Genomic DNA, 13185 nt, shown 5'->3' with positions numbered 1-13185 from the left:
AAAGTGATAAGCAAATTTGTGTGTGTTTACTGTGAAATCCTCCATTTTCTCGAAGAAAGAGAAGCCAACAAATGTGATTCATTTGGAGGCTGCTGCTGTTTTGCCTTAGCTTCTTTCACCGCAAGCGATGATCAAATCATCAATAGTTGTTTTCTTTTCAGCTTCAAAGTAGCTGGAGAAAATTATGACAAAATCAATTTAGAGCCACATTCATCAAAAACCCTTAAAGATGATTTTGAACCCCCTTCATATAGCCAAATATACTTTTTAGACCCGATAAAGCTGCTGAAGACCGCCTTACACATTTTTTAAATTATGAGATCTCTTGTACAATAATTGATCTTTTAGAAGGAATATGGCGAGAAACAAACAACCCTGCCAAAGGTTAAATGGAAATGCGAGAAGTGGAGGTTGCACTGGGTTACCAGCCTCGGTTAGAAAAGCGACGATGAAAAAAGCGATAATTGAAATCCATATATTAAAGCTCACTGCGTAGCTGTGGCAGGGACTGGCAGCAAAGCCTGTATATATATATATATATATATATATATATATATATAACAGCTAGTATATATATATATATATATATATATACAGGCTTTGCTGCCAGTCCCTGCCACAGCTACGCAGTGAGCTTTAATATATGGATATCAATTATCGCTTTTTTCATCGTCGCTTTTCTAACCGAGGCTTTTAACCCAGTGCAACCTCCACTTCTCGCATTTCCATTTAACCTTTGGCAGGGTTGTTTGTTTCTCGCCATATTCCCCATATTCCTGTTTCTCGCCTATTCACCATATATATATATATATATATATATATATATATATATATATATATATATATATATATATATATATATATATATATATATATACTAGCTGTTGGGGTGGCGCTTCGCGCCCCCCCCAAGCCCCCCCGCGCGCGTAAGTCGTTACGCGCCATAATAGTTACGCGCCATTGTAGTTGTGTCCCTATGTCCCACCTGTGAATATAGATAGATATATATATATATATATATATATATATATATATATATATATATATATATATATATATATATATATATATATATATATATATATATATATATATATGGTTTTAACTACGTAAAACTTGCGAATATACAACATTCTTTGCTGTCCCATTGTCTTTGCATATAAATAGATTGTCAGGTTTACCGACTCTTGAACATGCAACATATAATGGTCCATGGGAAAACAATCTGTATTCAGATCTATACCTCATGATTCTAATGATTGCCCTTGAGCTTTGTTGATGGTGATTGCTAATCGACCATTCCCTGTCCCGGTGTCCCGGTCGTCATTTACATCCCCCTGTTTCCCCCGGTGTCCCCGTTGTAGTTGTGTCCCTGTGTCCCGGTCGTCATTTATATTCCCTGTGTCCCGGTCGTCATTTGTATCCCGGTGTCCCGGTCTGTATATACATTCGTTTTTTAGTTTTGTTTTTCTCCTTTATTTTTTTCCTTTTTTTTCTTTTTTAGCTTATTTAGATTTTTAGATTTTTTAGTTTTTTTATTAGTTTTTAGTTTTTTTTTCTTTTTAGTTTTTTTGTCCCGGTTGTCATTTATATCCCCCTGTTTCCCCCGGTGTCCCCGTTGTAGTTGTGTCCCTGTGTCCCGGTAATCATTTATATTCCCTGTGTCCCGGTCGTCATTTGTATCCCGGTGTACCGGTCTGTATATACATTCGTTTTTTAGTTTGGTTTTTCTCCTTTATTTTTTTCCTTTTTTTTTCTTTTTTAGTTTATTTAGATTTTTAGATTTTTTAGTTTTTTTATTAGTTTTTAGTTTTTTTTTTCTTTTTAGTTTTTTTGTAGTTTTTACCTTCTTTTTAGTTTTGTTAATTTTTTTTTTACTTATGTCCTGGTCGTCATTTATACTCCCTGTGTCCCGGTGCTTTGTTGATTGCTAATTTACCTTTTTTTAGTTTTTTTAGTTTTTTTAGTTTTTTAGCTTTTTTACTTTTTTTATTAGTTTTTAGTTTTTTTTGTAGTTTTTGCCTTTTTTTAGTTTTTTCAGTTTTTTTTTTAGTTTTTTATTGGTTTTTACCTTTATTTTAGCTTATTTTTCAGTTTTTTCCTTTTTTTTTAGTTTTTTTTAGTTTTTAGTTTTTTTAGTTTTTTACCTTTTTTTAGTTTTTTTAGTTTTTTAGTTTTTTAGCTTTTTTATTTTTTTTATTAGTTTTTAGTTTTTTTTGTAGTTTTTGCTTTTTTTTAGTTTTTTTAGTTTTTTAGCTTTTTTATTAGTTTTTAGTTTTTTTTGTAGTTTTTGCCTTTTTTTAGTTTTTTTAGTTTTTTAGCTTTTTTATTTTTTTTATTAGTTTTTAGTTTTTTTTGTAGTTTTTGCCTTTTTTTAGTTTTTTCAGTTTTGACGTCACCTGATCCAGTTTTTTCAGGTGACGTAACCTGACACATCCATCCATCCATCCACAGACAGACAGACAACTTATTTTTATATATATAGATATAGGCTTTGCTGCCAGTCCCTGGTACAGCTACCAAGCCGTCTGAGTTTAACAAATCTATTCACACTCCTCCTCCATCCCAAACTATTCAAAGCCTCCCTCTTTACACCCTCCCGGGAAGTTCAAATTTTCTTTAAAACTTTCTTTACGACATCCTCCTACCCTGGCTCTGGACGGTCTGCTTTCCGTTTAAACCAAGACGGTTGGCCAAAAAGGACGATTTTCGGCAACATGTCATCCTTCATGTGCAGAACGTACCCTAGCCATATCAACCTTTCTCTCACTTTTGCCATAGAACTTGCGATTGAAACACACTTTTTGTGCAGCCTACTGTTTGAAATACGATTAGTATTTATATCCAAAACAATCAGTGCGCAATTTCTCTTGAAAACATCTAGCAAATCTTCGTCTGTTTTGTGGAGCACCTATACTTTAGAGCCAAATTTTACCACTGTCACTACTGTTGCTTCCTCTATTCTAATCTTAATTGAATAGTTAATTGAATTTTACCACTTTTCACTTCCTGCATACAGGTGGCAGGTTGTCATCCATACAACAGAAATTTTCAGAAATATTCTCTGAAAATTTCACCTTCAGACCCTTAGGTATAGTTGTAATAGTAGTCACAGCAGTAGAATAACTACTCAACCTAATATAATCAGCCATTGCTATGACTATCTTGGATTTGCTCTTTTTATAATCTATATTCGTATACCTCTTGAAACTTTCATCTGGATGCTCTTAACCTTACAATTAGTTGCAATGGAAGTAGTAGTTAGAGCGATAGTAATAGTAGTAGTAGAACTAGTAAATGTTGCACCTGTAGCAGTACTAGTAGTAGTGTGTACATATTGCATTTTAGTCATTTGATCTTCCCCTTTAAGCATTTTTTGAGAGTTCCAACCTAATACACGATGATCTTTCCCTTTAAGTATTCTCCAAAAATTACAACTTAATACCCAAATCAATTTTTGAGATGTGCCCTTTTGACAATCTGCATGTGCATAGTGTGTTTTGATTTAGTAAGAACTGTTTCGATTTCATTTAGTGATAGTAGTAGGAAAGTTTTGTGGAGCACCTATACTTTAGAGCCAAATTTTTACCACTATCACTACTGTTGCTTCCTCTATTCTAATCTCAATTGGCAGACTTATCTTCCGATTCTTCGAAAACTGTCTTCAACTATGAATAAAACCTGAGCTTGGTTCATCGTACTTTTAACACCTTTAATGCTCCCACAGTCATTACTAATGATACTACCAAGGTAAGTGAAGATTTTCACTTGGTCATTTCTTTTTGGCATCAAACATCACCTTTTCATCTTCATTTATTCCGGCCTGAGCGACTTAGTCTCCTTAACATTAATTTTTGAATCTATCATTGCCCGATGATTAAATTATCAGCATAATATAAGTCCAGAAGATTTTTGGATTAAATGTTCTCCCATTGCCTTTCCTGTGCTCCTTAAAAACATAATCCATCAAAATAATTCATATAAAGAGGGATAGAAAAAAACCCGGCTCAACTCCTGATTTAATACAAGACCAGCTACTAACCGTATTTTCAAACCGTATTCAATTCGTATTTTAACTGGAGCAGTGTTATTCTCTTAAATAACACTAGTCACTTTCATGTATTTGTCATTTATACCTTACAAGGTGATAAGACCTTGACTAAAGCTCTTCTATCAACAGAATTGAACGCTTGCTCTTACAGTAATTCGTTACTTACAGAGACTAGGCTAATGCCTCTATAATTACCACACTCAGTTGTATCACCTCTCTTATACAGTGGTTTAATTAGGGTTTTCTAAGATCACTAGGTACTTGCCCTTTTTAAAAAGTCCTATTCACAATCTTAAGTGATTTATTTCTAACCAAGAGCCACCATATTTAAAAAAACTCGTTGACCACACCATCAGCCCTTTGTGCCTTATAATTTATTAAGCCTTTTAATACAGTCACTGATTCTTCCTCACGAAACAAATCTGCCTTTGCATCTAAGGTATCAAAACCTTTTTCATTTTCCTCTATATCTTTTCCTGCAACTCTATCCCGGTTTAGCATATTCTCAAAATGTTATGTCCATCTCTTTATAGCTCTATTCCTATCAGTAAATGTGGTTCCGTTCCTATTCTCCATTGAAATAAGTACGGATTGACTATTCCCTCACAACTTTTTAACATGTCAGGAAAAATATTTTGCTATCTTGCCGTTTAGCTTCATTTTCCAGATCCACGATACCTCCACGGCATTTCACACCTCCTTAGTTCATATTTTAGTGCTTTCTACACTTTCTTCACATTCCTATTATTTTCATATGAAGTATGACTCAGATAATTCTTATACAAGCTCTTTCTACTCCCTATTAAACACAAAGGTTTGGTATTAATATTCCGAGCTAAGCTCCTAACTTTCTTCGCTAAGAGACAATCAGCAACTTTGCAAATTATTTTCCCAAGTTTATTTCCTTTATCCTCTACATTGTCAATTTTCAAAATCTTAACTTTAATATTCAACTGTTTGTGGAAAGTTTTTCTCAAATTCTCATCATGGAGTCTACCAATGTCATAACCTCCCAGTAGGTAGTTACCCTTCCGAAATTTCAGCTTTAAATTAATCCTAGACACTACTAGATGGTGATTTTTACTTTTAGCATTAATAACAGGACTCCTGTATGCCCTAGTATCTTATATTGATCATGCCAGTCTTCGGTTTACAATAGCATAATGAATAGAATTAGCTGTCTTACCATCACGTGTCTACCATTTTAACTTGTGGGCCATTTTATGACAAAATACTGTATTGGTTATAAGTACATTGTAATACTTACAAAAGTGCTACAAAATTGTTTTCTTTTCCTACACCAAATTTATCTAGGCAATGATATCATCTATCCCTATCTCTACCGACCTGGGCGCTAAAATAACCTAATACAACACCATTTTTCTACCTGGAATCCTGTCTATTGTTCCTGTAACTGTAAGTAAAAGTTCATTTGAGTCACTATTCTCTCCGTCAGTCGGTTTTACAGAGGCACCCACTAGTATAGGTGATACCCTGTACTTTTTAGTCATAAAGTTAGCTATTAGTTTTTTATTGTTACTACCTTACCAGCCAAAACGAGACTTAGAAGCTTTCTTTTTCATCAAGAGCTCTACTCACTGTCTATGCACCCATCCCTGCTGCCTGAGTTAATAAACTCTTTGTAACCTAATTTCATGCTTGTTGCCCGTAGGATATGAGATTCTGGAACTTTTAATAAGTCCAGTTTGAATTGTCTGAATTCGTCTGTCAAAATTTTGATATGGTAGTTATTGTTTAACGTCATAACATTCCAAGTTGCAATTTTCATATTCCTTAAATCATTGAAATTATTTTTGCCTCGGAAAAAGCAATTGTCCCAGATACCAGTGCAGTCGGGCACCAGCATATTTTCTCAAGTCTACACCAAAGTACTCAATTGGGCTAAGAACAAGAAAGCAATAAGTCCCTAGGACCTCCATCATGAAAGGAGGCTTTGGGCAATCTTGGATCTATCTTGATCTAAAGATGGTTTTCATCACTTGGCAATACTTTATATGTTAATAGTGGGCAACTTTTGAAAGATACAACCCTTGCCCCTGGGGCAAGAGTGTATTTTTCAGCTCATAAATTATTGTTAATTTGAATCTTGGAATATTATAAACAAATCAGATATTCCAAAATTTCAATCAGATGCATTTGGGAAAAATACGCAAGGGGTTGGGTACCTCCTCATCACTTTTGACTTTTAAGAATGGCTAAAGAAATTCCAATTTCCAATTGAATGAGTCTCCTCCGAGGTTTATACCACCAAGCCCTCCATAAACACTTTAAATGTTAACTTCGACTGAATTCATTCTGGGAAAAAGGGCATGGGAAAAACATTTCGACTGAATTCATTCTGGGAAAAAATAAGAACTTTCGATTTCTAATCAAACAAGCCCCTCCTCTTAAGTTTATAAAACCACCCCATAAAGACCATTTCCATAAAAACATATATGCCCCCTAGTTTATAATTTACCCCCTAGGCCCATAGTTTACAAAACTTACCCCGGGCTTATGGTTTTTTATTCAACCCCGGAGTTTTTTAAATGATTTTAGGTCTATTTTGAACAAAATTGGTTATCTCAAAAATTTGGTCGGATGCATTTGGGGAAAAAAGGACATTAGGGGCTTTAATTGTCCTCTGATTCCTTTTGACTCTTAAAAAGGGAACAAGAACTTTCAATTTCCAATTTACCCCTGTGAAACTTGGACTAATCTACCAAATGCTCGAATTTGCCTTGTTACTTTTAACACAAGATCCATAGGATGTATTACTTAGGCCACTTAACATTGTAGAATACCCAACACTTAGTTTCTAGAAAGTCTTAAGGTCAAACATATCATTATCGATAGCGTAAAATTACAAGAAATTGGATGGCCAGGACACACCAAGAATATGAAAAGCAGTTCCAGTTCCAAAAATCAGCCACCTCCAAAAGTTACTCTTTGAAGGTTGACCTTATCTGGGAAGACACCTTCTGAAGAAATGGAAAGACAATTTTTTGTTGCTAAATATGACGTACGTTTTCCACCAGAAAGGGAATAGAAATTCATATAAGAGTCACAGCAATAAATAGGTGTAAAGAGTTGCCCAATACAACCTTTAAGGACGGATGTGACTTCCTTCAAGTTATTCTTGGATTGACTGGGATAGTTATTCTCTTCCAGTCAAAGGTAGAAATGAGACATCTTATGCTTAAACCTTAAGTGTTTAAAAGAGATGGGCAGAATATTTTGAAATTGTTTTAACCCACGATAGAACTGTAAAAAATCATTTCTAAAGGAATGAAAGATTATTTGTTTCCGTAAAAATAGTTCCAAAACAAAGAGTTTGCTACCAATAAAGAAGTTCCTTTTTCAGTGTAGCCTGTGCCAAAAAAGAAATCAGGGTTTTACAGGGTGTCTAGGAATCTGTGTCATTTTCTCTTCATTTTGACATTTGAATCCAGAATTCGGCAATGCTGCCTTTAACTGGCAATCCTGACTAAAAAAGGCAAGTAAATCCAAACTTCGCTATTGCCTGCTAGGCTTTCTAAGGTTGGATTGTGGTGCTATCCCTCTTAGTAGTTTATAGCTTTACCACTGCAGTAATAGCCTGAGATAAAACATACTTAATCTTAAGTATTTTTGTTGTCTTAAATAAGCTCTAAATTAAGCTAGGCCTAGTCCTGAATTTTGCAACAAACCTGGACTAACTTTATTCAATGTTGCAGTGAATTTACTTTAAAATCGAACTTCCTTAACTTGTTAATATGTTCGATCTAAACTCAATTTTCAATTACTCATTGTAAATGTCTCCAGTAAAATAACCCATTGGTTGAGGGGCTTTTTGATATCTTAGGAAGTAGCTGAGCTAGGTAAATGAAACTCTTAGAAATAAAACTAAGGCATAAAACATATCTGGTGAGGGTTTTATAAAGCTAATGTATCTACTATTTTCTTATTTTTAGGGCTTAGAAGATTATTTTAGGGGTTAGGGCTACAGCTCTTGGAGTCTAAAAACAGTCTCAGTAAAATTCTAGTTAATTGACTTCTTTCTATCTCAGAAAGGGCTTAGGTTAGGAAAATGAAACTTTCAGGAATGGGTTTACAGGCTAAAGTATGTCCTGGGAAGGTATTTTAAAGTACCCACCTCCACTACTTCTCCCTCTAGAGGGCCCTGAAATTTGCCTACATGACAGTTCTATGCCTACTGAAATTTTTACAAAACAAAATTTTACTTTAATTTTCAGTTACTAGTTACTTTTTCTCTGCCTTCAGTTCTGGAAATGCAATTCCTGTTATTTGGGTAGAATTTTGAGCCATATCAATGTTTTTTATTTATTTAGGAAATGTATTTGCATATCTTTAAAACCTTATAAAATAGAATTAAGCAAAGTTATGAAGCTGAAAACAATTTTGTTGTTCTTCAATTAAGCAGAAGATCTATTTTGCAAGGTTTCACTTTTTAACGCACATATTTTTAAAGGTCAGGGCCCTCTAGAGGGAGAAGGAGTAGAGGTAGTTGCTTCAAAATACCTTCCTGGGACATACTTTTGCCTGTAGACCCATCCCTGAAAGTTTCATTATCCTACCCTAAACTCTTTCTGAGGTAGCAAGAAGTCAATTAACTAGAATTTTACCAACAGTCTCATTTTAGCCTTATACAAAAATTCTTTTGCTAGTTTATTTATTTCAAATAATGTTCTTATTCCTTCCACTTGCAATTAACCAAGGTTACAATTAACCAAACTGAAGCAGCTTCAGGGTCAGGTGAACCATACTCAACTATGTTATTGTACCTTAATAAAAAAGTAATCTCCTGGAATATAGTTCTTCATTCATTTCTAGACAGCATGATATTAAATACCCCACTTGTTTCAGACTTTTTTTTATTCTTGAAAAATTACTTCTTGTTCTGTTTACTAACATTGTAATATTATTACAGCTGAAGATCAGGTGTTGTAGAGTCTAAAAAAACAAAATCTACATTTTTGGTACCCTCTACAATTTGGCTACCACACTCTTTATGCATTAATAGGATAACTTCAATGCTAGTTATCACAAAGATTAAGGCTTGAGTTTGTATAAAAAAAATGACACAGAACTGTTATAAATGTTTGAGCATAAAACAGAGATTTAAGGGTGCTTGTCAGTGACTGATTCATACAGCAAAAAAAAAATGAATTGGGGATATTTTAAACATTGCAAAAATATCACCCTTCTTTAGCCAACTGAATGAGTAGACAACAAGTCTCAGACAGTGAAACTTAACTTTTCACCTGTGAGAAAAGTCTAGAACCTTTCATATTTAATTAAATAATAACACATTTCATCAACTGAAAGTAAGGAGCAACATTAAAACTTTTAGGAATTATTGAAAATTTTCTTCAGCATACAAATAGCAGGCCAAACTATAAATTCTTAAAGAAAACCTGAAAATATTTAAACTATTATTTTCTTTTTCCCTGAAGTGACTGTGTCAACATTAAACAAACAGATATTAATTAAAAAAAACCTTTTCCACTAAATAAGTTTTTCAGAGAAATAAACAGCTCTATTAAACAAAAAATGAGCAAAAATAGAACCAAATAATCTACCAAGCATAAAAATACCACAAATCAGCATCAATAAGCAAATGAAACCCAAAATGAACAGAAATTACAATAGATAACTGAGTCAAACTCAAAACAAGCAGAAATTAACATGAGTAGGGCTCAAAACCAAATGAGTAGAGAGCAAAATCATCCCTGGAAAAACCCCCAGCAGAAAATTTGTATACATGCTTTCCAATGACAAATACTATGCATAACTAAGTGGCAAATCTGATAGAATTTTAATAAGAATGAAAGAATTATTCATGAAAAATAGACTTAAAAAACCTGAAGCAAAGCTTGTTTAGGTAAATAATCACTCTCCTAGGTGACAGAAATATCAACTAAAACAGAATATCAATATGAGAAGTTTATAAGAATTTCTGAAGATTATTCTGAGAAATAAGACAAAGTTGAGGCAAAAATTGTTTCTCATTTTTTCTTGTTAGGCCGGGTACTTTTCAGGCAACCTGTAAAGTAAAGAAACTCTCTCTCTCTTTGTCATCTTGAACTGTGGGACAGTTGAATGAAACTTATAACAATGGATCCAGACAATGATTTATGCCCCAGGTAGATGTCTTCAAGTTCCTAACTTATTTCCCAAAGCCTAGAGATAAACTGGCCCAAACTTCGGGAAAAAAATTTCTTAATTTTTGTACTCTATTTTATCTCAATTTTGAAAGTACAATTACAGTAATTTGAAAAGAATTCTTAGCAATGTTGTGATGCTGTTGTTTCTATTATTAATTAGACAATTTAGAAATCTTTGCAGAGGCTTATTTGTGCCCCTAGCTAAGCCTGTATACTGAAACCTCCCAAGGAGGGGGTTATTTCAAGTTTCTAACTTCACATCCCAAAGCCTGGAAGACAGGTTTATCAAGAACAGAACAAAACAGTTTTTTCTTTTAATTTTATTCTATTTTGTATCTAGATTTTGAAAGTACAATTATAGTGATTTGAAAAGCATGCTTTTGAATGTTATGATACTATTGTTTCTTTTATTAATTAGACAATTTTCAAAATTCTTTGCAGAGGCTGATTTGAGCTCCCAGCTAAGACTGCATATAGAAGCTCCCTCCTAAGAAAGAGAATATTTTAAGTCCCAGGACAAAAATACCATGAATTATTAGTAGTGTATGAATGAAACTTAAAAAGAGAATAGGCAATTCTAACTCAGAACAAACAGAATTTGCTGCAAATATGAATTGCACACATCAAGTCATGTTGTATAGGCATTTTATCCTTTCTGGAAGCTTCATTTGTTTTTTCATTTGTGTTGCTGAAATTATGATTAAAAAAAACACACTGTTTGAAAAGTTTTTCGTTTTCAGTAAAACACTAATGACTCTAGCCTTTAGGGGGCTCATAGTACCAGGGACAGTAAAATGACCGAGGACAATTGGTCTAGTGGAAACTTGCACTATTGTGTATATCTTCAAAAATTAGGAAAATTTGATCATTCAGTTTTTAACAAAAATGGAGTTTGGAGCTGTTTTTTCAGTTTTTGGTAGCTTATGAAAATATAGCTTTCCTTTGAAAGAATATTTGTCTTTGTGGATCAACAGACCATTTATGCTGTAATTTCTATATGCTAAAATCATTCCAATATGTAACTAATTAGAGTTTTTTGCCCAGGGGATGGGAATTATAGTTTGATGAGGCTCTGCTTGATTTTATTGTATGGATCAGCATATTGTTATTCACTTGTCTTTATTATTATGTTTTTTTTTATTCACTAGGATGATGTACACTGAATGAAGTATCCAAGATAATCACCACAATGCCTTTTCACTGTAAGTCTTTTTTACTTTTTTTTTTCCTAGAAATCTAGATGCAACATTAACTAGAGAGAGAGAGATAGAGAGAGTGTTTTTTTTTTTTTTTACTTTTTCTATGAAAAAGTAATAAAATACAAATGAATGTGCATTTTCAATTTAATATACATATGCTCATATTTATTCCTTAAAATGTTAATAATACTTGATTTATTAAAGTTATAAAAATTGAAACATTAAAAAGAAAAACAGAATTAGAAAAATTCTGTAAAGTGCAAATTATGTTCTGGCCTTTGGAAAGCATAGGGGTTTTGAACCCTACTCATGTTAATTTCTGCTCGTTTTGAGTTTGATTCAGTCATTTATTGTAATTTCTGTTTGTTTTGGGTTTCATTTGCTTATTGATGCTGATTTGTGGTATTTTTACGCTTGGTAAATAGTTTTATTTTATTTTTGCTCATAGATAGTTTGATTTTATTTTTGCTCTATTTTGTTTAATAGAGCTGTTTAGTTTTCTCTGAAAGACTTATTTTGTCGAAAAAGTTTTTTTATTTGTTTTATGTTGACATAGTTTGTTCAGGGAAAAAGAAAATAATTACCTTAAAATTACCTTAAATCGCACTGGCCGGCGAATAAGGTTGGGTGAACATCCTGTAGATTCGCCGGTTGAGTGATGGAGGTGGAAGTGCGTTGTCTAAATAATAGTTTAAGTCTTTTCATGTTTTCTTTAAGAATTTATAATTTGGCCTGCTATTTGTAGGAACAATTTTTAACAGCATACGCCCTTATAAAAATCTGGACACAAATAGTAGTGTTTAATTTAGTTTTATACCTCCTCTAGTTGACCTGAAAAACAAAACTTGATACAATTCGCAAAAAATCTATCTATGCTCTTTGACAGCTTGGATACGCTTACACTCTTTTGATTTAGTTGTATTTTAAGAGCAGAAGTAGTAATAGAAGTAGCTCTGAAAGCTTGAACATAATACCCTCAGTTGTTCCTGGTATACTGCTGAGATGCCTCACTTGCAATAAGCATACACACAGTACTTTTTGATTCAATCTTAAGGTAGCATTTAGTTTTTAAACACAATGGGCAAATTGTATAACCATGGGAGGCTGACATACGCAATAGCCCCGGAAATACGGTTACAAGACCATTCAGCTATGCTGAACAAAATGGCTATCTTAAATTTTGACAGGAAGTGTTTGGAAAATTGTGAGCTAATGAGTAGGGTTGATTGTCCTCGAATCACTTTTGACTCTTAAAAAGGGTACCAGAACTTCGAATTTCCAATCAAATTAGCTCCTTTGAAATATCAATGATATGACTTGCTATGATAGAGCAGCGCTGTCTATGCTATTGCTTATATGCCCTTTTAATACTTGCATGTGGGTAGTTTTTATGGCACTTGGTATTAACCAAGTGACATATAGCAGTCGCCAATTCTGTCGGTCTGTCTGTCTGTCGGTCCTGGTTTTGCTACTTTAGGCACTTCCAGGTAAGCTAGGACGATGAAATTTGGCAAGCGTATCAGGAACCGGACCAGATTAAATTAGAAATAGTCGTTTTCCCGATTTGACCATCTGGGGGGGGAGTGGGGGCCCGGTTAATTTGCAAGAGATAGAAAAAATGAAGTATTTTTAACTTATCAGCGGGTGATTGGATCTTAATGAAATTGGATGTTTGGAATGATATTGTGTCTCAGAGCTCTTATTTTAAATCCCGACCGGATCTGATGACATTGGGGGGAGTTGGAGGGGGAAAACCTATTGCTACTTT

General features: G+C 33.6%; 1 protein-coding gene across 3 annotated transcripts in view; it reads left to right on the top strand.

Annotated features, from left to right (window-relative positions):
• LOC136033549 (protein EFR3 homolog B-like) overlaps nt 1-13185 on the top strand; it is a 77916-nt gene that overhangs the window by 23354 nt on the left and 41377 nt on the right. The window contains exons 1-2 of one of the 3 annotated variants that reach the window (XM_065714293.1): nt 7534-7591; nt 11367-11420. In XM_065714293.1, coding sequence (XP_065570365.1) covers nt 11408-11420 — 13 coding nt within the window. In that variant the 5' untranslated portion in view covers nt 7534-7591; nt 11367-11407. Of the gene's footprint in view, nt 1-7533; nt 7592-7620; nt 7676-11366; nt 11421-13185 lie in introns of those variants that run through there. The other 2 variants (XM_065714294.1, XM_065714295.1) reach the window with 2 other exon arrangements.

Source organism: Artemia franciscana, chromosome 12 (genome assembly GCF_032884065.1).
Source record: "Artemia franciscana chromosome 12, ASM3288406v1, whole genome shotgun sequence".
Classification (NCBI taxonomy): domain Eukaryota; kingdom Metazoa; phylum Arthropoda; class Branchiopoda; order Anostraca; family Artemiidae; genus Artemia; species Artemia franciscana.
The sequence above is the reverse complement of the archived record's forward strand: the minus strand, read 5'-3'. Positions and strand labels throughout refer to the sequence as shown.